This window comes from Pelophylax lessonae (genome assembly GCF_965119305.1).
Source record: "Pelophylax lessonae genome assembly, chromosome: 11".
NCBI classification, from domain to species: Eukaryota; Metazoa; Chordata; class Amphibia; order Anura; family Ranidae; genus Pelophylax; species Pelophylax lessonae.
The window spans coordinates 161,592,208-161,615,470 of record NC_138778.1 but is presented as its reverse complement, the minus strand read 5'-3'; the positions used below and the strand labels follow the sequence as shown (position 1 = coordinate 161,615,470).

Below are 23,263 nucleotides of genomic sequence, written 5' to 3'. Positions count from 1 at the left end.
TACACAGTGGTTTGGCAAATGACAGTGAGAAGAGAGCTCCACGATCAGAAATTCCCACGAGGGTCTCCAAGGTAAGGTCAAAAACACACAGGTCATCTGTGAATTAGTAGTAGAATGGAGGTGTCCCCCGATGGATATATAGTGCTGGGACGTATCCAGCACTGCATCCCTGTACAGCCCTGTATGTGTGAGTAATGGCGTCGGACAGATTGGGGTAGAAAGTTCCAAAGGATGGGAGAAGCTCTGGAGAAATCCTGGAGGCGAGCATAGGAGGAGGTAACAAGGGAGCTAAAGAGCAGCAGGTCTTGGGAGGACCCAAGAGAGCAGCTTGGTTGATATTTTGAGAACAGGTTAGTGATGTAGTTGGGGGCAGAGTTGTTGATGGCATTGTAAACTATTGTTAGTACTTGGAATTTTATTAGTTGGGTGAGTGGAAGCCAGTGAAGGGATTGGCAGAGAGGGGTGGAGGACACTGAACGGTTGGTAAGGTGGATGAGTCTTGCAGCAGCATTCATTATGGTTACTCACTTGATGCATTTATATTTGGGAACATGCTTACAGTGTTGCTGGGTCAGCTTAAAGGTTCTAACAGACAAAAAGAGCAAAGTGCACAGACTAAATGTATTGGAAGAGTAAACCTTTATTAAAGGAAGACAATCAGTGCGCATGCGCGCGGCGCCGGGAAGAGTCATGTACTGACGGCGCTCCGCACGACCCACCGGCTTCAGAGCATATATTCAGCCTTTCTAGCATCGGCAGCCGTTCGGCAGTGACACCAACCCGTGGGGGAGAGGAGGATGAACAGGAGGGCCACAGGAACAGTAAAGAAGAAGCACCATACGCCGGCAGCAGCGGCCGGCAAACCGGGCCGGTCTCCCTGTCCGTCTTCACAGCCAGCCAAGATGGCCGCGACCCGCGGCTCAGCAGCACGAGGCGGCCCTCCATTGGCTTCACCCCATCTAGCCTCACCGCTCCTGGAGGCAGCCACATCACCGTCCCCTGGAGTGGGACACCCCTCGCTGGCACAGCCACAGGCGCACATGGAGGAGGTGAGAGACCCGTTCTCCTCACAGTCGCAGGGAACCAGCTCCCAATCCCCGCTGGCTGCATCCCACCATCTCTCCCCTTATCAGGCCTCATTCGATGGGGACATGGAGGGGGCCTCCTCACCGGCCTCTTCCCTGGACAGACACATGGCAGACATTGCCGAACTTGCATTGAGCCAGAGCAGCTCCACGGCCCCCCCCCCTCCCCCCCAAGCTACATACTCTGGGGACTCGGTCCTCATCGCCCGTTTCTCAGCTCTCCTGCAACAAGAGCTGACTAAAGCATGTGCCACCATTACAGCGGGCCTCAGGGGGGACCTCCAGGAGATAGGGGGGCGCCTGGACACCATAGAATCCAAGATGGATGGCACTGTACACAGGGTCAACCAAAATCACAAGCTAATTGTTTCTTTACAAGACCAGCTTGACACTGCTAACTCCAGGATTGAAGATCTGGAAAATCGTTCCCGCAGATACAACTTCCGCATAAGGGGGCTCCCCGAGACAGTGACTGACCTAGAACCGGCTGTCCACACGCTCATGTCCTCTCTTATCCCGGACATCTCTCCGCATCATTTGGAACTGGACCGCTTTCACCGAGCGTTAACAGCCCCACGCTCCGATGGTTTGCCAAGGGATATCATAGTAAAGCCTCACTTCTACCGGATCAAGGAGAAGGTTATGGCGGCAGCCCGCTTTCGCAATAATATCACTCTGTTTGATCACCCCATCCAGCTGTTTGCGGATATCTCCCAGACCACCATTCAGAAGAGACGTTCGTTCAAACCTTTACTGACACACCTGATCAACCGACAGATCAAATACCGTTGGTCCTACCCATTCAAATTATCTTTTACTTTTAAGGGCAAATCCCATTCTTTTACGACATTCCATGAAGGAGAAGATGTTCTGCTGGGCCTAGGCATCATATCCAGAGACCCTCCACCAGCCAGGTCCCCTCCGGGAACCCAGGGGGAAGCACCTAGGCCACTGTCGCCCTTGTGATCACAGCCTTCCAGGAGGGGGGCCACCAAATCTTACCCCCCGCCATGAACTACACTTTGTCTGCTTTATGGGCGTTGCGCCTAAGCCCTTTTTTTTTTCCTTTTGTTTTCTCCTGTTTTGGAGGACCCCTACCCTAATCCACCCAGTGATCTGAGATTGGTCGGCCGACCTGATCAACTGGGGCCCACTTTTTGCCGTAGACCTCTGAGTCCCAACCTTTGTGGATTTCGTCTGAACAAACGGACATGGACGGTAATGGGACGGTAAATGGGGGTGGGGGGGGAAGCTCGGTCGCTCCTGGCCACCGTTGTGGTCTCTGGTGGCTGACCTAGTCTTTGAGCTCCAGCTCTTATCCACCTGCTGATAGTTTTTTGCAATTGTTAGTTGCTCTTGTTTGTTTGTCTTGGGGGGATAGACACCGTCTACCCCCGTCCATTGCTCTAGCCTTTTTGGGATAACAAGAAGAGACGTTTTTTTTTTTTTTGTCTGTCCTTTAAATTTTTTTTTTTTTTTTTTTTTTTATTGTTCACTTTTGTGTGTAGCCTCCTCGTAACGGGGTGCCGGACTTCCGCCTGCTCCTTTCTTCCTCCGGGGGTCACATCCCTTTTGTTTGGTGGCTGGCCGGAGGGGAAGGACCATCTGGGGTCCACTGAACTCTGTGTTGGGCCTGATTCAGGCCCTGGGGAGAAGGTTCCAACTTGTTTTTGAAACTGCTTTCTTTTACTTTTTGTTGTTGCTGCCGACAAACGTCGTATCTTCTCATTTCTTTTTTCAGCCTGGATTGAAGCCATTTGTGGGTTGGTCCCGCATGCCACTTACTGCGTCCTTGCCCCTGTCCTCGGATGGTGGGCAACCTCGCACTATCCTACGGGGTGCTGGACCCCACAACCAGCATAAACTGTGCATTACATGTTTTTTAAGAGCGGATCCGCTTCTCTCCCCTCCTCACCACCAGCGGGTGGTGGGGGGGAGGGAAGGGGATCGTTTTTTCTTCCCTTCTCATGTTTTTTTTCTCCTCTTGCTCTCTGACTTTTCTCTTCTCTCCCCCTTTCTACTAGCGGTGTGTCGGCGTCCTGGTCCAGTCCCCACCTGCCTCGTTGCCAGAGCATCTCTGGAGCCGAGTATACCCGGGGAAACGACTCTCCAGAATATCAGGCGAGTACAACCTACCGAGCCACGATGACACGTCCGTCCACGAGTAACTTTAAAATCCTCACACACAATGTCCAGGGCCTTAACGCTCCTGTTAAGCGGACAAAAGCCTTCAGTCACTACCACAAGCAGGGTATTGATGTTGTCCTCTTACAAGAGACCCACTTCACCCGCACATCCGCACCTAAACACCTTAGCGCCAAATATCCCACCTGTTACATGTCCAATAGCACTGACAAGAAGCGGGGGGTGGCGATTTGCATAGCTAAGAAAGTACCATTTACACCTAAGACGGTAATTAGAGAGGTAATAAGGAGGGACGCTACATTATGGTTCACGGTACAATCAACGAACATGAAGTGACTTTTGTCTCTTACTATGCCCCTAACGCAGGCCAAATACCCTTCTTCACTGAAATGCTAAATGTGATTATGCCTCATGCATCGGGTCATGTAGTGTTCGGGGGCGACAGCAATGTCCCCTTGGACCAAGTCATGGACAAATCTAACTCTTTACATGCGTCCCTAAAACACGCTCCACGGCTGGGCGTCCGGCTGGCCCGTCTGCTGCACTCTGCAGGATTGGTGGATGTGTGGAGAAACGAACACCCGACGATGCGCGACTTTACACACTACTCCCACGCCCATAAAACTTATGCCCGTATCGATCACCTTTTTGCCATGTCGGCAATCCTTCCCTTTATACTAAAAGCACAGATAATCCCTACCCCGTGGTCGGACCACTCTCCAGTGGTGATGACGGTCTCTGACCTGTGGACTAAGCCTAAACCGTCCTCCTGGAGGCTCAACGCCTCCCTGCTCAACGACCCTTCAGTTTCCCAGGAAGTGTCGGACTGTTTGCACCAATTCTTTGCGGAAAACCCTGTCACGGACACCTCCCCCGCGATAGTCTGGGCGGCGCACAAAGCGACGATCAGGGGTAAACTAATCCAAATAGCCGCTCGGAAAAAGCGAGAACGGGATGGGGAAATATTACAACAGGAAGGGGTCTTACGTGACCTCTTGAGAGAACAGAAGAGGGCTCCAGAGATAGATATTAGACACAGAATTGATGCGGCCCGAGTGGCCCTCAATTTCAGCCTGACCACTAAGGCGGAGAGGTCTCTCCGCTGGACGGGTAACCGTTACTATACTTTGGGAGACAAACCCCACACACTGCTGGCCCGTAAGTTAACTCCAAGGCCTTATTCACCGGCACTTCCTAAACTGAGACTCCGGTCTGGTCTTCGGACACAGAACCCTCAATTAGTGGTAAACGAGTTTTACCACTTTTACTCCAAACTCTACTCACAGCCGCCGCCCCTCCGTCAGCCCCTTTTTGATGATTTTTTTCGAGATATCCCTCTGCCTCGGCTATCCTCCCCCCATGCGGACCTCATGGACAGGGAATTTTCGGACTTAGAGGTACTGGCCGCTATTAAAACCATCCACCCTATAAAGCGCCTGGCCCCGATGGGTTCTCTGGGCACTATTACAGGAAATTTAGTGAAACCCTAGCCCCTCATCTTTGTTCCTATTTTAACTCTGTTAGGAGGGGTGAGGCTATCCCCAGATATGAAAACAATGCGTTCATTCACGTCATTCCTAAACCGTGCAAGGATCACGGAGACTGCCTTAACTATAGACCGATATCACTCATTAATGTAGACCTCAAAGTAATGGCTAAGGTACTGGCGACCAGGTTGAATTCCTTCCTGGCAGACTACATTCACCCGGATCAATCGGGTTTTGTTCCCGGTAGGCAGGCCCCGGACCAAACCAGGCGCGCACTCAACATTATCTCGGCCCTTCAATCTAACTGGGATGGTATGGGGGATAGGAAAGGCATGCTGTTATCGTTAGATTTACACAAGGCATTCGATTCCCTGTCATGGGAATATCTAATGCGGACTCTGGAACATTTTGACTTTGGGCACCACTTTCTTACCCTTATTCGAACGCTGTATGATAACCCTATAGTGAGGCTGTCTATTAAGGGCTATGGTTCTGACTTCCTAACAATACGCAGGGGCACGCGTCAAGGCTGCCCCTTGTCGCCTCTTCTCTTCATTCTGGCCTTGGAGCCGTTGGCCTCTAAGATCCGCCTTAACCCAAATATTCGGGGTATACCGTGTGGGGGCATGGAACACAAGTGTGCCCTCTTCGCGGATGATATCTTAATGTTCGTCTCGAGCCCATTACTATCTCTCCCTAACTTGCTTAAGGTCCTGACAGAGTTTGCATCCCTCTCTGGCCTGCGGGTCAACCCCTCCAAGTCCCAGGCATTGAATCTGACGTTAGATGCGCCAACACAGTCGGCCATCAAGGCCAATTTCACCTTCGCATGGCAGGAACGGTCGCTACCATATCTGGGGATACATCTTACATCATCCATTGCCACTTTATACACGCACAATTACCCATCTATATACAAACAACTTCGGGAGGACCTCACTCGCTGGTCGGTCAGCCCTCCATCGTGGTTCGGTAGGTTGAATACAGTCAAAATGAACATCTTACCTAGACTGCTATATTTGTTTCGCACTCTACCTGTGATGCTGCACATGTCGGACCTCAGGGACTTTCAGGGGACACTTCTCCGCTTTATATGGGGGGACAAGAGGCCCAGGGTAAATAGACGTACTCTCTTCACCCCAAAGCTTAGGGGTGGACTGGGGGTCCCTGATTTGGTGAAATACTATCACGCGGCTCAACTTGCTCACCTAATTCGCTTCCATTCCCAGACTCCTCACCCCATTTGGATGCGATTGGAATCGGCCCACCTGTCATTTCCGATACATCACGCACTATGGTTGAGGGCCAAGGATAGACCGGGGGTGCTCTGCCCCACTCTGTCCTTCTCCCTGGGCATATGGGATAGACTTTCGAAAAGACACAGTTTTAAATCCCCCCACGCGCCTCTGGCTCCTCTGTTGGGCAATCCCTCGTTTCCCCCTGGCCTGTGCCCCTCGGCTTTCGAGTGGTGGACAAACAAAGGCCTCCTTCGACTGGCAGATCTCTGTGATCACCGTGGATTGCTCACCAGGGACCAGCTGGAGGAAAAATACTCCCTCCCGAGCGGTGAATGTTACCGCTACACCCAAATTTCTCATTATGTAACCTCCCTAAAAAACAAGAGCGACATCACTACCTCCACGCAAATGGAATTTTTATGTCGCATGGTGGATAAGCAAAAGAGTTACATATCCTCAATCTATAACATGTTGCATGATGACGAAACTAAACTACCGTACATGCTCCGCTGGGAGGAAGATCTAAATGATGACTTAGACCGAGCTGAATGGAATACCCTAGCACAATCTAACTCCAAATCCATCCTCAACACCTCTTTGATAGAGGCTAACTACAAGGTGTTCCTTCGCTGGTACATGGTCCTGGTCAGATTGGCGGCGGCAGTTCGTACTGCGTCCCCCGACTGTTTTCGGGGATGCAGACAAGCGGGCACGGTATTCCACACTTGGTGGACTTGCCCGAAAGTAAGACGCTTCTGGATCCGCACATACAATTTGATCTACTCATTGACGCAAGTCAATTTAGTTAAATCCCCCCAACAAGCCTTATTGGGTGGGCGGATCGAGGGGGAGTCTAAACCCGCTAAGCGCCTTATAGCTTTTATATTTACAGCGGCTAAAATTGCGATAGCCCGCTCCTGGCGCTCGCCGGTTATACCACTGGAGCTGCTCAAAGCCAAGCTGACGTGGATCATGATAAATGAACGGATGGTGGCGCTGCTTAACGATAAAATGCGCCAGTTTGATAAGACGTGGGACCCTTGGCTCAGATATTTGGCAGGCCCCCATTAAGGGGAAGTGCTATTGGCCCACACGGGAGCTGGGGTGAGCGGGGTGACCTGCTGGGGGTGGACGGACCTGGGCGCGGACGCCCCCCTACCCTCTTGACCCACCGCTACTAACTCTCCTTCCCTCCTTTTCATTGCTATTGCTTGGGCCCTAGTGGACCACTTACCCCCTTCTCTCTTCCCCTTCTTTCACCCTTTGCTTCCCTTCTCTTTGCTCACTTCTACCTTTTTCTATTTTGTTTTGTTCCCCCTTTTTTTTTTCTTTCTTTCTTTCTCCTTCTCTTCTCTCTCCCTACTTCTTCGTTCTTACTCATTACAGTGCACTGCCGGAAAGCCGGTGCCCCCCCTCAGTTTAGGGAGGGGGGCCAGGGCCGGGGGTCTGGGGCCTCCTCCCTCCTTGGGCGCAGCGTGTTCCCTTGTGGGGCGCCGGAGGGGGGGGCTCGGGCCCCTGGCCAACCTGGCGGCCGATTCAGGCTGCCATTCTTAGCATTACTATGTTTCTGTTGCATTTTTTCTTTTATTTTACACCGGCTATATCTGTATCAGTTGTGCCTTGATTTATATTATGGGATGTTATGCTATCCTTGAGATATATGTTTAAGCCTTATGGGCGTAAATTGCACTGTTGTACACTTTGTTTACTTTTTGCAAAACTTTAATAAAAAATATTGGAAATTAAAGGAAGACAATCAGCAACTCACATAAAGTAAGATGAGTTACAGTATCTCATAAAAGTGAGTACACCCCTCACATTTCTTTAAATATGTTATTATATCTTTTAATGTGTAAACCGCTGGCAACAAAAGTGAGTACACTACTAAATAAAAATGTCCAAACCATTTTCCCTCCCCAGTGTCATGTGATTTGTAAGTGTTACAAGGTCTCAGGTGTGAATGGGGAGCAGGTGTGTTAAATTTGGTGTTATTGCTCTCATTCTCTCATACTGCTCCCTGGAAGTTCAACATGGCACCTCATGGCAAATAAATCTCTGAGGATCTGAAAAAAAGAATAGTTGCTCTACATGAAGATGGCCTAGTCTATACGTAGATTGCCAAGACCCTGAAACTGAGCTGCAGCACAGTGGCCAAGACCATACAGTGGTTAACCCAGGACAGGTTCTACCCAGAACAGGCCTTGCCATGGTCTACCAAAAAGGTTGAGTGCACATCCTCAGCATCATATCCAGAGGTTGTCTTTGGGAAATAGACGTATGAGTGCTGCCAGCATTGCTGCTGAGGTTGAAGGCGTGGGGGGGGGGGTCACCCTTTCAGTGCTCAGACCATACGCCACACACTGCATCAAATTGGTCTGCATGGCTGTCATCCCAGAAGGAAGTCTCTAAAGATAATTCACAAGAAAGCCTGCAAACAGTTTGCAAAAACAAGCAGACCAAGGACATGGATTACTGGAACCATGTCCTGTGGTCTGATGAGACCTAGATAAACATATTTGGTTCAGATGGTGTCAAGTGTGTGTGGCAGCAACCAGGTGAGGAGTACAAAGACAAGTGTGTCTTGCCTACAGTCAAGCATGGTGGTGGAAGTATCATTGTCTGGGGCTGCATGAGTGCTGCCGGCACTGGGGAGCTACAGTTCACTGAGGGAACCATGAATGCCAACATGTACTGTGACATACTGAAGTAGAGCATGATCCCCTCCCTTCGGAGACTGGGCCGCAGGGCAGTATTCCAACATGATAACGACCCCAAACACACCTCCAAGACGACCACTGCCTTGCTAAAGAAACTGAGGGTAAAGGTGATGGACTGGCCAAGCATGTTTCCAGACCTAAACCCTATTGAGCATCTGTAGAGCATCCTCAAATGGAAGGTGGAAGAGCACAAGGTCTCTAACATCCACCAGCTCCGTGATGTCGTCATGGAGGAGTGGAAGAGGACTCCAGTGGCAACGTGTGAAGTTCTGGTGAACTCCATGGCCAAGAGGGTTAAGGCAGTGCTGGAAAATAATGGTGGCCACACAAAATATTGACACTTTGGGCCCAATTTGGACATTTCCACCTTGGGGTGTACTCACTTTTGTTGCCAGTGGTTTAGACATTATGGCCGTGTGTTGAGTTATTTTGAGGGGACAGCAAATTTACACTGTTATACAAGCTGTACACTCATTACTTTTCATTGGTGCAAAATGTAATTTCTTCAGTGTTGTCACATGAAAAGATATAATAAAAAATTTACAAAAATGTGAAAGGTGTTCTCACTTTTGTCAGATACTGTATGTTTATCATAGTTCTCAAAAGGACTCTCAGCTGGGGAAGACACCAAGGAAACTGTCGCAATGGATACACTGGATCTGGTCTGCACCCATCGCGCCATACTGGCACGTTTTATCCTTCGACTTAAAGATTCTTAAACCATGAAGCTGGATATTGACCTGGATCTGGACAGTCTGTAAGAGATCTGCTATGGTATCTAGGACCCTCACTTCCTTAACCATTCTGCAATAAAACTTTAAAAAGTTAAAAGTGACTTGCGTCCAATATCCTTTCTCGGCCCCCCTATTGTAGCCATGGACTCAGCTCTTGGAGGAAATGCCTCTGAGGGGCTATTTTGTCTTTGGGGCGTCAAAGGGGTGCTACAAGCTGTACATAGAATTAAGTATTTTTTACATCTATAATATTTTAGAATACTTCTGCTTGTATTTCCAGTTGAGTGTATGGGTCATAATACCTCAAAGACAGGAAAATTCATCAGGTGGTTTTAAACTGGTTTTCAGAAGATCTGGGCTTTGCATTCTGCTCCCATCTAGCCACAGAATGTCTTTATTACATAGGATTTTCAATGGTACACTTAAAGAATCATTGTGCAAAAAGAAATAGCTCTAACTTGTTATTCCAAAGAAAACCATAAAACCCGTTTATACTAACTCGAGATACAGTACTGTACTCCAGGTTGTAGCCCAACTCTAGCATCCAACAACCCAAAGTGGGCACCCTGCAATTGACTCCTAAGATGGGATGCCAGTGCTCAAACCTAGATCCTGAAGTAATACCTCTATAAAGTGTTTACTTTACAAAGATATTTTGATATTAATTATTTTATTTCAGGTAATTTGTGGGTTTATTTTCTAAAGCTAGAGAGGGCAAAGTTAGTCACAATTCTGCAGAGAAACCAATCAGCTTCTGAACTCAACCTGTTTAAATTAGGCTTTAGCAATAAAACCTGGAAGCTGATTGGTTTCTCTGCAGGATTGTGAATAATGTTGCCCTCTCTAGCTTTATTAAATAAACCCCTTGGTGTCTAGTCTACCATATCAATCCTCTATAAGGGCTGCAGGTCTTCACAAACTTTTCTGGGCAGAATTCTCAAGAGAATAAAACTTAGGATAAATAAGATTCTAATAAAGGTTCCATGGTATTTCACCATTACTTCCAATTATGTACATCCTTTGGGATTTAGTTATCAAATGCCTTATAACACTCAAGTGGTCAGTAGTCAACATACATACAGTTTATATAAATTGTATTTATATGCGCTTCCTATGGTAATCATGGTTTTACAACATTTTGCAAAATTATTCTTCCTCCACACTTATGTCAAGGTGAGACATTCATTTTTATTTGTGCATTTTCTCATATTCTTGATGGTCTATAAGTATATATAAATCAATAAGGGTTTATTTACTAAAGGCAAATCCACTGTGCACTCCTAGTACACTGCAAGTGCACTTGGAAGTGCAGTACTCTAAATCCAAGGGGAAGCTCTGAAATGAGGGGAAGCTCTGCTTATTTCTATCCTCCAATCATGTGCAAGCTAAAATGCTGTTTATTTTTTTACTTGCATGTCCCCCTCGGATCTACAGCGACTGCACTTGCAGTGCACATGTAGTGCAAAGTGGATTTGCTTTTAGTAAATAAACCCCACTATCCCTGTAAGGCTCCTTTCATACGGGAAGTGCACCCGACGGAGTCCGTTTTGCTCTGTGGGGATCGATCCACCAATCCCCGCTGAGCAGGCAGATGAAAGCTCTGTCTCCGCTCTGTGTGCAGAGACAGAGCTGTCAGATCCCCACTCTCCTCTATGGGAGATCGGATGTGAACAGAATGCCTGTCCATTCTTATCCAATCATTTCCGATCGGGATAGCAGCAGGTGTCAGCGGAGATGTCTCCGCTGACATCTGCCGCTCCATAGGGCTGCATGGAGCATCCGATCCGGTCCGCCTGAAAAACTGACAGGCAGATCGGATCGGAAAGCTCGTATGAAAGGAGCCTAAATCTCCTTTCTAGAAAATTTGGTGTTCTTGGGTTAGTCGCCAATGTGTTGTCCTTTTTTTACAGATTTCACCAATTTTGAGACCATGATCTGTTATTATGTTCTGATACCAGTTTCTGGTCATCTCTAAAGACAGCTTGTATCACCTCATCACATGTTTTGCATGGTCCCTGGAGTATGTGAATTCTGATCAAACAGGATAAGTGAAGACTCTGGAACTTATTTGAAAACATTTTTACTGAAGAGTTCCCAACAGGGGGCAGAGTAATAACATGAAATATAGTATGCCCGCTGCACACTTTACAGTTCCCATCCTCTTGTAAATGCAGGGTGCTGCAGTAATAATATGAATGGCACCATCAAACTTAAAAGCTATATTCTTCGCCAACTCAGAAGAATTATGAAGCAAGCGTCATGATGACGTTATAGTAGCATGACCCTGATAAGTTGTTCAATAAATCTTCTCTTTGAAAAATGGAGGGGCGCTTGTAAAAAGTATTAACATGAACACACAAGGGAGAACACTGCTAGAAGGCTACGGCAGCACACAGAAACTGCAAACCAAAAAAAACAAGGGGTATAAATATATATATATATATATATATATATATATATATATATATATACGCTGCTAACAAAAAATTAAAGAAAACATTTTTATCAGAGTACAGCATCAAGAAATGGCTTTCTTCTTGCCACTCTTTCATAAAGGCCAGATTGCCTCGTAAGGCACTATAAGTAGATAAGTCAACTGTAGGGACCCTTCTGGGAATCCAAGACATGAGGGTGGTGTATCCATGTTCCAGGGCAATAGGAACCCCGCCAAAACTGGGAAACCACACTCGGATCTAGGGGCTATTCCTAAGAATTCCTCCAAAACTGCTACCCATCCCCCTTTAAGCCCTCCTTCGGCCTCCTCACCTCCAGGGCTAGTCCCTTTGGAGCAGCCATTAGTCAACTTGGCAACCCCTTTGGGAGTAGACAGAGGGAGGGGGCGAGGGGGACCCATGGACATCTTTGTTCTGAGACCGGGGGGGACCCCCGCACTCTAGACATTATTAACCTGTCAACTCATCAACTTACGAATCAGGAATGTGAGGTACTCAGATTGGGCTTGAGCTTCTGTCCGTCACAGGGTCTGAGCAAATTTGACCTTGTGAAGGACGTGCAACTCTTTGCCAGGAACCTAACTTTCAGGTTCCTGTATGATAAAGAACAAAGTAAGGCTGAGGGCAGTGATGTGAACCCCTATATTTAGGGTCCAGGACTTTAAAGTTTTAAAGATACTTATGCAGCTGCTAGCGGAGAATGAGCACAATGCTCCCAAAGACAGTGACTCCCCTCCTTCCTTTGAGAATGAGGGTGGTGACTCCAATCAAGCTCAGCAGCCCCCTTCTTTTAAACCTAAATCGGACAAGTTCCCTAGCCTTCAGACATGCCCCTCTATATGGGCTTTTGTCAAACAAACAATGAAAGACATTGAGCAATTGCCAAACAAAATGCCATACAAATCCAATCTGACTCAACCTCAAATAGAGAGGCATTGAATGGATTAGCCCGTAACACCAGTATCATCATTAAGCCCTCCGACAAGGGGGGCAATGTGGTACTGATGGATAGATCTAAATACGAACTAATGTGCCTCAAAATCTTATCAAACACAGAGTGGTATTCCATCATCCCTTTTGAGAGGATCCAGGACTTTTCCAACAGATATCGGTCTATTATATTGGATGCCTACCATCAAGGCATAATTCCCCACGACACGTACCTCTTTTTGAAGGTACAGTGGCCTATCATTCCTACCTTCTACGCACTCCCCAAGGTTCATAAGAACCTTGGGGATCCCCCTGGGCGCCCCATAGTATCAGGGGTAGGATGCGAAACAGAACCTGCAAGTCAATTTGTTGACAGTCATTTGAGACCTTTGATCTTGGGGCTACCCTCATATTTGAAGGACACCCTGGACCTATTAAGGGCGGTTGAAGGCATTGTGGTTCCACCTGGAGCATTATTGGTCGCAATAGATATCGAGGCCTTGTATTCAAGCATCCCCCATTCTAGGGGTATTGAGGTGATTTCCTCCTTTCTCTATGAGCAAGACCAATCTGAATGGCCTATGGCAGATTTCATCATTATCCTATTGGATCACATTTTACGATCGAACGTGTTCCTATTCCAGGATGTCGCCTACCTCCAGGTACAGGGCGTGGCGATGGGGACCTCATGTGCCCCATCTTACGCGACCCTGTACCTGGGGGGGTGGGAGAAATCAGTGTTCCGTGATGAGGCCTTGTCGATGTACCTGCGCCACATTCTTTTGTGGCGCAGGTACATCGATGACGTTTTCATCATATGGACTGGGAGTGTAGGGGAGTTGCGCCAGTTTATGGACCTGTTAGCCGATAACACCTTCAATTTAAAGTTTACTATGCAATACAGCTTGGAAAATCTTCCATTTCTGGATACCAGGCTGTTCGTGGATGAGGATCGATTGCTCCGCACTACCTTGTACCGCAAGGAAACTGCGGGCAATACGATCTTGCATTATACGAGCAGCCATCCCCGTCCCTTAATTAACAGCATTCCGTTTGGCCAGTACCTCCGTCTTCGGAGGAACTGTGCCAGGGACGAGGATTTCGAAATGGAAGCTGCAGCCCTGAGAAAAAGACTCAAAGCTCGGGGATATAGTAAAAAAGTTCTTCGGAAGGCCTATAATAAGGCTAAGGCCTATACAAGAAATGAACTAATTTTCAACTTTGGGAAAAAGACATTAGGTTCTGGTACAACCAGACTGGTTACCACGTATAATGACCATCACTCGCAGATTCGAGCAATTATGAGGCGTAATTGGCATTTCCTGACAGATGACAGGGTAGTGTCCAACTATGTTCGCCAACACCCAGAGCTAGTTTTTCGCAAATCTAAGTCACTTCGTGACTCTATGGTACATAGTCATCTTCGGCAGGTACCACAGGGTGAGGATCAGACACGTAGAGGTACTTATCCATGTGGCCAATGCGACATCTGCCCTTGGATACAGGCAGGTCCAACCTGTACCCTTCCGAATGGCTCTGTATACAAACTTAACTGTTATGCAGATTGTCAAACGATTGGAGTAGTATATATTGCTCTCTGCGAGTGCGGCTCATTTTACGTGGGCAAAACGAAAAGGTCCCTGGCCTGTCGAGTGAGGGACCATTTGTATTATATGGAGGTGGGATTGGTGTACACCCCCATCTGCAAGCATGTCGGCAACCATCATAACTTCAAGCCTGAAGTAGTCAAATTTTATGTTTTGGAGGTGGTGAACCCCAACATTCGGGGAGGAGATGTAGACAATAAAATTTTAAAATTGGAAGCTCGATGGATTTATAACCTACATGCCACAACCCCTCCAGGTTTAAACTCAGTTATTTCATACCAACCTTTCTTAAAATAAACTACAACTTCATTGGCCAAGAATCCCCAATCTGACTTTTTTTTTTTTTTTTTTTTGTCCTCTCAAAGCATGTCATTAATAATTTTGTATAAAATTATCCATTTTTTTGAATACTTTATTATGATTATTTGTTGATTTGTCTTCAATATTTTTCTTCATGTGCATGCTTGTGGCTTTTTGTGCCTATTGGACTGGCGCCCGGATGCTGGCTGTGCGTTCCAGACCTGAGGGACCTAGGGATCTACATAGGAGACCTATTAGGGAGGTGTTCGGGCGCAAAGCCGGTGAGTATTGGTCATCTGGCTCCCGGCTTTGGTCACTTCTTTTGACCAATGAGGAGATTATCTTTCGGGTACTCTCCAGTCCCGGATGTTTACCTCCACAATTGTTGCGCCCGCGCCGTAGATGGTGCGGCTTCCGGTTTCGTCACTTCCGGCGGAGTCTGAGTACTTCCGCCGGAGTTTGGCGCGATCGTTTAGCCGCATCACTTCCGGTGGAGCCCCATACTTTAGGGGGAGGGCGGCCGGTGCTTAGACACGGCTGTCTCTCCCCCTCAGGCTGTGCGTTCGTCCCAAAAGGGAGGGGAACCTTTGTTTTTCCTCCATCAAGACTCATTTGGGCACGGGTTTACACCCCTAAATGGGATTTTCAAGACGGAAGCAGCGGGGATTCAGTGTTATTCACTGGGTAAGTGGGGTGGTATATCCTTCCTTTCCCCTCCCGTCTTCACCCCTGGTGGGCATTTATTCTTATCGGGTAGAACTGTCTAGGGCAATCTGGGTTAACCATGTCCAATTATATATGGATATAATTTTGCAAGCCTTTTTTATGGTTATTTTTTACAGCAAGATGTGCTATGGATGTACTGTGATGCAGATGGCTATACACAGTCTCCCAGGTGTTGTGGGGGCCCCTCCCTTCCCCTTTCCCTCCCCCCCTCCCCATCTCCTCTTCCCCTCCCTTTCTTTTTCCCTCCCCTTTTCCCCTTTTGGTCTTTTCCCCTTCCCCCCTCCTTCTTCCCCCTCTCCCCTTTCCCCCTCTCCCTCCCCCCCACATCAACTGTGATGTTACATCAAGTTTTTTTCATGTTTTTTTTCACGCTTTTCATTTCTTCCTTTGGTTACATTCCATATACTTTCTTTCTCAGATGGTTTTCCACTAGTACGCCCGGGGTCTGCTTGTTCGTGAGGGAGGCTACCTCTCTGAATGTACCCTGTCGGTACGGGACTCGGCACCTTTCCTGGGCTCCTTGAGTGAGAGGTTTTTAGGGTTGATTTACCCTGATACCCTCACCCGGTTGCATCCCTCCTGCACGTGGCCCTGTATGGTCGATAGTGCAGCCAGCATTTCTGGTCTCTTGTTCAAGCACTTTACAGCACAAGTATTTTGGTGAGCATCAAATAATTTTGTAGTGAACACGTGTTCAAATGTTCATATGTGTTTATTACTTTTTTCTGTGAACTTTTGTAACTTATGATTTTTTCTTTCTATGATAGTTAACCAAGGATCAACAAACGGTCTTCGATAAAGCGCCATTTTATGCGAAACGCGTCAGACCGATCCTATCTGGTTATAAACAATGTCAATTGTACTGTGTGTTTTTTCTTTTTAAAATGTCATGTGTGGAGTTGGCTCCATTTTTACATTTATGAGTGTTAATCACCACAATAAAGTTTACATTTTTATTACATTGTTTGTTCTATTGCTGTTTACAGCGGTTTTGATGCTCCAAACTAGTTGGTTGTGACAGTCTCCTTACCATCCCTTTTTCTTTTTGTCTAGAGGTACAGTGGGGGCTGGTTCCCCCTCATGGGGTGGCGTCCCACTGTCCCTTTTTACATTTGTTCCAATACAGCATCAAGTCAATTAAACTCCTGGGATTTTGATCTAGTCTGTTAAGTAGCAGAGGGGGTTGTTAATCAGTTTCAGCTGCTTTGGTACACTAGATGGGCAACAACGAGACGACCTCCAAAACTGGAATGTTTTACAGGTGGAGACCGCTGACATTTTTTTCCCTACTCATCTTTTCTGACTGTTTTTCACTAGTTTTGCATTTGGCTAGGGTCAGTGTCACTACCTGGACCCTATAGAGGTTGCACCTATAGAGGTTGCACAGGCAGTCCAACTCCTCCAGGATGGCACATTAATAGGTGCCATTGCCAAAGTCTAAAGAGCATGAAGGAGATTCCAGGAGACAGGCAGTTACTCTAGGAGAGCTGGACAGGGTCGTAGAAGGTCCTTAACTCATCAGCAGGACCGATATCTGCTCCTTTGTGCAAGGAGGAACAGGATAAACACTGCCAGAGCCCTACAAAATGACCTCCAGCAGGCAACTGGTGTGAATGTATCTGACCCAACAATCAGAAACAGACTTAAAGAGGGTGGCCTGAGGGCCCGATGTCCTCTAGTGGGCCCTGTGCTCACTGCCCAGCACTGTGGAGCTCGATTTTTCACTTTGATTCTCGGGCTGTCTTTGAATTCAGCCTGCTGTAGGTTGATAATTTTCATTTCCAATAAATGATATGGCATCCTTTCATTCCTAACACATTACCCAGTTCATATCAGTATAGATATCCAGCATGAGATTTTTCCCCATTCAGATCTGATGTGTTTTCAAAGTGTTAATTTTTTGAGCAGTGTATATACTCTTTATATATATATATATATATATATATATATATATATATATAGCATAGCATAGCCATTTATCCAGCATCCTGTACACTTATTGTGTGCAAATTGAACAAAGATGAATGTTCTTTAGGGTATTTTCTTATCTGAATTAATGTTTTTTTTTTATTTTTATTGTAGGTAGTAGTACAACACCACATTATAGCCACTAGATGGAGCACATACAAGGTAACGATTCTAGAGAATGCTAGAGGGAATTGGAAAATAAATGTAACCATTTGTTACATTTATTTGCCAACTCACTTCAGCGTTCCCTAAAATTGTTACATTGAATCTCTTGTTACATAAATGTACTGTATGTATTTCCTATGCGTCTTATTTCCAAATAGTGGTCATAATGCCAAATTTTTATACTTCTTATAATAAAAGAACAATAATTCAAAAGAGAAAATAGCCTAAAGAGCGTCTGTTTTTTTCTTTATTGCACAGAACAAATGTACACACAGGTTCTCTGGATAAATGGCTGTGCCAACTTTTCATTAATTAAAGTGTTTGTAAAGGAAAACATTTTTTGAATGACAAACATGTCATAGTTACATGCTCTGTGCAATGGTTTTGCACAAAGCAGCCCACGGTTCTCCTCTTCTCGGGTCCCCGGTGCTCTGGGCCCCTCCCTCTTGATTTGGGGGCACTCGTGCGTGCGTGCATACTTGTTCCCAACCTGTCCATAAGACACAGAGAGTGCTACTCAGCCCTGCCCCCCACCCCCTCCTCACTGGCTGTGATTGACAGTAGCAGGAGCCAATGGCTCCTGCTGCATCTCCCAGGAGAGCCGCTGCTCTTGTTCACATCACTGGATCGAGATCGGGCTTAGGTACAGTTAGTATTAGAGGGTGCTGAGGGGGGAGCCGCACACTGAAGATTTTTTTACCTTCGTGCATAGAATGCTTGAAGGTAAAAAACCTTCAGGCTTTAGAATCACTAATTATAAACAGACCTGCTAATCTTGTCTAAAAATAAAATAACTGCAGTTCAGGAAATATAAGACTGGGGATAATTACGGTATATGTAAACCCTATCACCAAAGTCTCAAAGCTTGTTGTATTATAATTTTTGAAAGCTATTTTTAGTCCTTTTAAATCTGCGTCTTTTATTAAAATAATATCAGATGATCCTGCCATGAAGGTCCTTGTGTACACACTTTCTTTTATAGGGTGACAACACCTTGTTCCTTGCCTCCAAATTGTTCTCCTGAGTTGTCACCCTGTTACAATTTCACCCAACGAAGACTACAAGTGGGTGACAAAGCACAGATATGGCCCACTGATGTCACCATCAGAAAATCTTCCATGGAAAAAAATGGAAAAATCTCTATCCCTATAACCAATTTACCATTATACAGGATGACCTTGCAAAAACAGCAGATTGCAATAGCAGATGTTACTGGTAAAGTCTGTAATGGCATCTTCCACTCACAGCAAAACATTACAGCATGTGAGATCTATCTCTATTACAATGCTAAGGGATCACAAACAATTAGGAAACTGTAATAATTCCTAGAAACCATATAGGTGAAAAGCATACATTTCAGCAGCCAGTCAATCTAGCCATGTATAAACTCTTCCTCAGTCACAAATGCAGTCTCTAATTGGCCTTTAAAATGGTTGGGCTCAGGGAGCAGTGAGCTCACCCACTTGTGATATTAGCGAATGAACATTCAATATTGTTTTCCTGCTTCTAATCCTGGCCAATCAGGACAGGAAGCGGGTCCTAAGATTGGATTGACTGGGAGGAGAAGCCGCTGAACCCACCTGAGTCCTGGATGAGGTAAGTGTGGGACTGGTAGGCTGGGGAGCGGGGTTGGCGAACGGGCGGGGGGTTTGTTTGCCGCCTCCCCCAAAAAATGGAGCACCACTGTTCAAAACTAGCGTGACAACGCATACAAGGCACTTACTTGCTCACCCAATAGAAGATCCTTCCTCTAATAGGCGGGACAGTGGGAGTGTCTATCTAAACTTTCACACCCCTCATTTCACTCATGCACACTTGTGCCAGGACACTATGGTCGCTCAGATATGTAGTCTTGTAGACTTTAGCGCAGGTGCAGAAAGAGGTAAGCAGAGGTTATAACGTGCACGTAAGATGCTACAAGTAAATATTTAATACCTGAAAACAGATAACTGATTAAATTATTAGGCAACTCCATTATAGGGATAGTTTTATGCTATAATGGTATTTTTTACATGAGCGTTAAGTTCTACTAAATGTCAGTTTTGAAACTTTCTAAGAAGGCTGAGGCAGCATGACCTTTTGCACACAATATTATACCATGTAGATGGATATTTGCAAACAATCAGGGACTTAAAGAGTACTTCCACTTTTGAGAAAAAAAATATTCTTCTCTGGGTGATCTATGTACATTGCAAGGGTTTTAACAAACTTTGTTGCAGGTTACAACTTTTGCTATTCTGGAGGAATAGCTGTATGTTTGACTGTGTCCTTGTGAGAGAATCTGTATGGTAGTGGTTTTGTAATTATCAATCAGCTGCTTGTAGGGCTCTAATGAGGAAATTGGCAGGGTCTGCAACTCTGCATCCCTCTAGACCTGATTTCACATTGGGAATATCTCACCAAAAATGCCATTTTTGTTGCAGGGGTCGCTCAAAATCGAATTGGTATTTTAGTGCAGACTTCTGGGAAAATCAGGGAGCCAATCGCACAAGCAGGAAATTACCTACCTGGGGGGAGTGTAAAGAATGCCTCCTAGCCATTTTGCATTACATTTTACAAAAAATTACAGAGCTGCAGATTGAAAAGTTAAGGTAATTTTTTATTAACATTCAATCAAAATATGACTTAAGCCGCAATTGTATACCCTATAATATTTATTTATTTTTTTTCCCATGAAAGTGGAGTTACCATTTAAAGCAGTGGTCCTCAACTCCGGCCCTCACGGCCCACTAACAGGCCAGATTTTGAGTATTAACTTGGGGAGATGAAGACTAGAGTACTGCAATCACTGAGCAGCAAATTATATCACCTGGGATGTATTCCAGTTATCTTGCAAACCTGGCCTGTTGGTGGGCCCTGAGGACCAGGGTTGAGGACCACTGATTTAAAGGAACATATATCCCGAACATTCAGTAGGTTGTCATTTCTGATCTATCATTCTAAAAATACTAGTTGATTGCTTTTATTCCAATCCAAATCGTCATTACTAGAATCCTTGACCATAATGCGTAAGGCACATTGTAATTCTGACTTTACTTTCTTTGTACCTGTTATAGGTCAGTAGCCCAAAACTGGGGATGAGCACAGATTTGGTTCGAACTTGGGTTCAAACCAAAAATCAGAAGGAATCAATCACTCCTGCCCACTGCCATCCAATCAATTGTGGCCAGGGAATTTCCCACCTTGCAGCTGGCTGTAGGCAAAGGGGTTTGGATGCTGTTGATATTATTGACCTACGATGGCCACATGGTCATGTTAGGTCAATGTCATTGAGCTAAGAATGCCCTGGACTCAGTTGATTGGGTGGCAGTGGGTGGGAGTAACAGCTTCTCTCTGGTTCGGTCCAAACCTACGTTTTTACCAAACCCGTGCTTATCCTTACTTGGAATATAAACAAAAAGAGAAAACACTGCAACAAAAAAGCTTGGCGATGACAACACTCATAAATTTTGGTTTGTGGTGGAGGAATTAAGGAAAACATGGTTAGAAGTGGAGCTGATCTTGAAGAACTAGGGACCATGAACTTCCACAAATATTAAAAGGCTTGGAAGCTTAGGTGCCAGCTATATTTGTCTAGCCTGGTACATGCACTGCAAAATGAATTTAATCGATATTAAAGAAAATAAAAAAATAATAAAATATAATTTACAAGCCTTATACAAGCTTGTCTTTACTTCGTGTCTACACAAGACAGAAAAAAAAAAAATACATTTGCCTGCTCTACAGTATGCAAGCATGCTTTAAGTGTTTTAATTTGAGCTGTCAAGCACACATCACTCACACTTTCCTTCCAAGCTCAGCTTACTGCCATGGTAAAATTGCACTAAGAAAATTGAGCATTAAATGAGGGTAATTAACTTTGCTCTTTAACACATTATTTTTCCTAACACCACAGACCACTCGTCACTCCATCCTATAAGTATATATGCAGATGTGGAACAAAGTTAATGATCTGGCACCAAGAAAAATAATCCAGACTTAACTCTTTAAGATGCAAAGCTGTGCTAGGTTGTTCATGTGTTTTAAGCCTGCATAACACATTAAAAGTACTTCTATACATTGAGAGACAGGCAGCCTGGTGCTACAACAGTTAAGAATTCGATTTGTGGTAAAGTTATATCCTTGAGGCATTTCCTGCCTTTGAAGTGGGAGAGACACAATTGCAAGTTCCTCAAAACACAATGCTAGAATCAGATTGCATTAAGGAAATTTAATTAGAAATAGCTGCTGAGCTGTGTTCTTTTTTTTTTTTTTTTTGGGAGGGGGGGGGAAATAATTCTCACCTGCTGTCTGGAAAGTCCCCTGTATGGCTTCTATCTCCCCGATCTCAGTGCAGACCCCCTGCCCATGCATAAGGGTCTGCAGGGGTTTTTCGGCACCTTTGGTGGGATAGCAGCGCAGCCCAGAGCCACATCGGGCAGTGTAGACCCCACATGGCATCCCTTTCTGGAGGGCACAGGTGGCACAGCACCCACAACCGGGTTCTTTCACCAATTCCAGGCACCCAGTAGGGTCCAGACAGCGAATGAGCTTCTCCTGTGAGCAAGGTGGGCACTGTATGGCATCATCTGCAACTCCAAGAGATGCCAGGAAGATGAGGATTAAGGCAAAATGGCAGTGCCCAAGCATTGTGTGTGGCTGGCCAGTAAGGTTAGAGGTGAATTAGAGGGTGGGTAGATCTGGCAGACTGGTACAGCAGTCACTCAGCAGTCAGCACACAGGAACATGAAATGATCCAGCCTTGACTGTGCTGCTCTCCATAGCAAGAATGAGGGGGACTGAGAATTTACTGCACTGAGCAGATAGATGTGGACTTTATACTGGCTGCAAGCCACTCCTATCTCTAGTCCCATTGCCAGAAGAAAGGGGGAGAGTGTGGGGATGGTGAACGAGACAAGCAGAACTTATAGAGCAGTGCACTCAAAGAAACAGAGCAAAAGAAGATCAGAAAGAATGAGAAGAAATCCTATAAGGAATAATGATTATGTTTATAAAGGGTTTCCCAATGCAAACACCAATAATGATGTATAAAATGCAACAGCCCAAAGCAAGCAACCAGACCTTTCTGCAGTTTAGAGGAGGTAAAACAATTTAACATGGTTAGTCTTTAGGTGGTGCAGGTAAGTGTGCATAGATATTAGAACACAGTCTTCGTGATTGGCCTTTTTTAAAAGAAGGTGAATATGAAAAGCTGGACTTGGATTATTTTGTCCATCAATCAGGCAGCATTAGCTGGGCTTGGTGACTGAACCTTGGCAACTCTACCACAGAGAGGACCTCCTAAAAAGTGAAAAAGCCTCCACTAGAGAAATTCACGTGACATCGAAAAAAGAACACCGGCTGGGTGTCTTGGGGGTCTGTAAACATTTATTGCCAATAAATTTGGGTTTCCCGAGCACACAAACATTGCAACTAATAGAGCTTCTCTTCTGATAAAGAGCTCTCTCCAGGTGCTTATATAGGAAATTTAGCAATTTTTTTATTTAGGCCTGATGAAAGGGGGATTGTTTGGACCCCGAAATGCATTGGCTATCGTTTATGTTCCTATTGTCTGGATGTTATTGGCAATAAATGTTTATGGGCTCATTAGATGACCAGTTGGCAATTTTAGTCAAGCCGAATCTACCCAAGTGAAAGAAACAATAGGGCAGGAAAGAAACCCATGCCTGATTGCAGCCTTTTTTCCCCACCAGCAGGACTGTCTGCAG

At 45.8% G+C, this 23,263-nt stretch overlaps 1 protein-coding gene across 2 annotated transcripts in view; it reads right to left on the bottom strand.

The window, feature by feature from the left end:
• The window catches only part of IGFBP4 (insulin like growth factor binding protein 4), a 128,286-nt gene extending 105,942 nt beyond the window's left edge, over positions 1–22,344 (bottom strand). For both annotated transcript variants that reach the window (XM_082271924.1, XM_082271925.1), the window contains exon 1: positions 21,839–22,344. In XM_082271924.1, the coding sequence (XP_082128050.1) occupies positions 21,839–22,184 (346 nt within the window). In that variant the 5' untranslated portion in view covers positions 22,185–22,344. The remainder of the gene's footprint in view (positions 1–21,838) is intronic.
• Between the last annotated feature and the right edge of the window lie 919 nt (positions 22,345–23,263).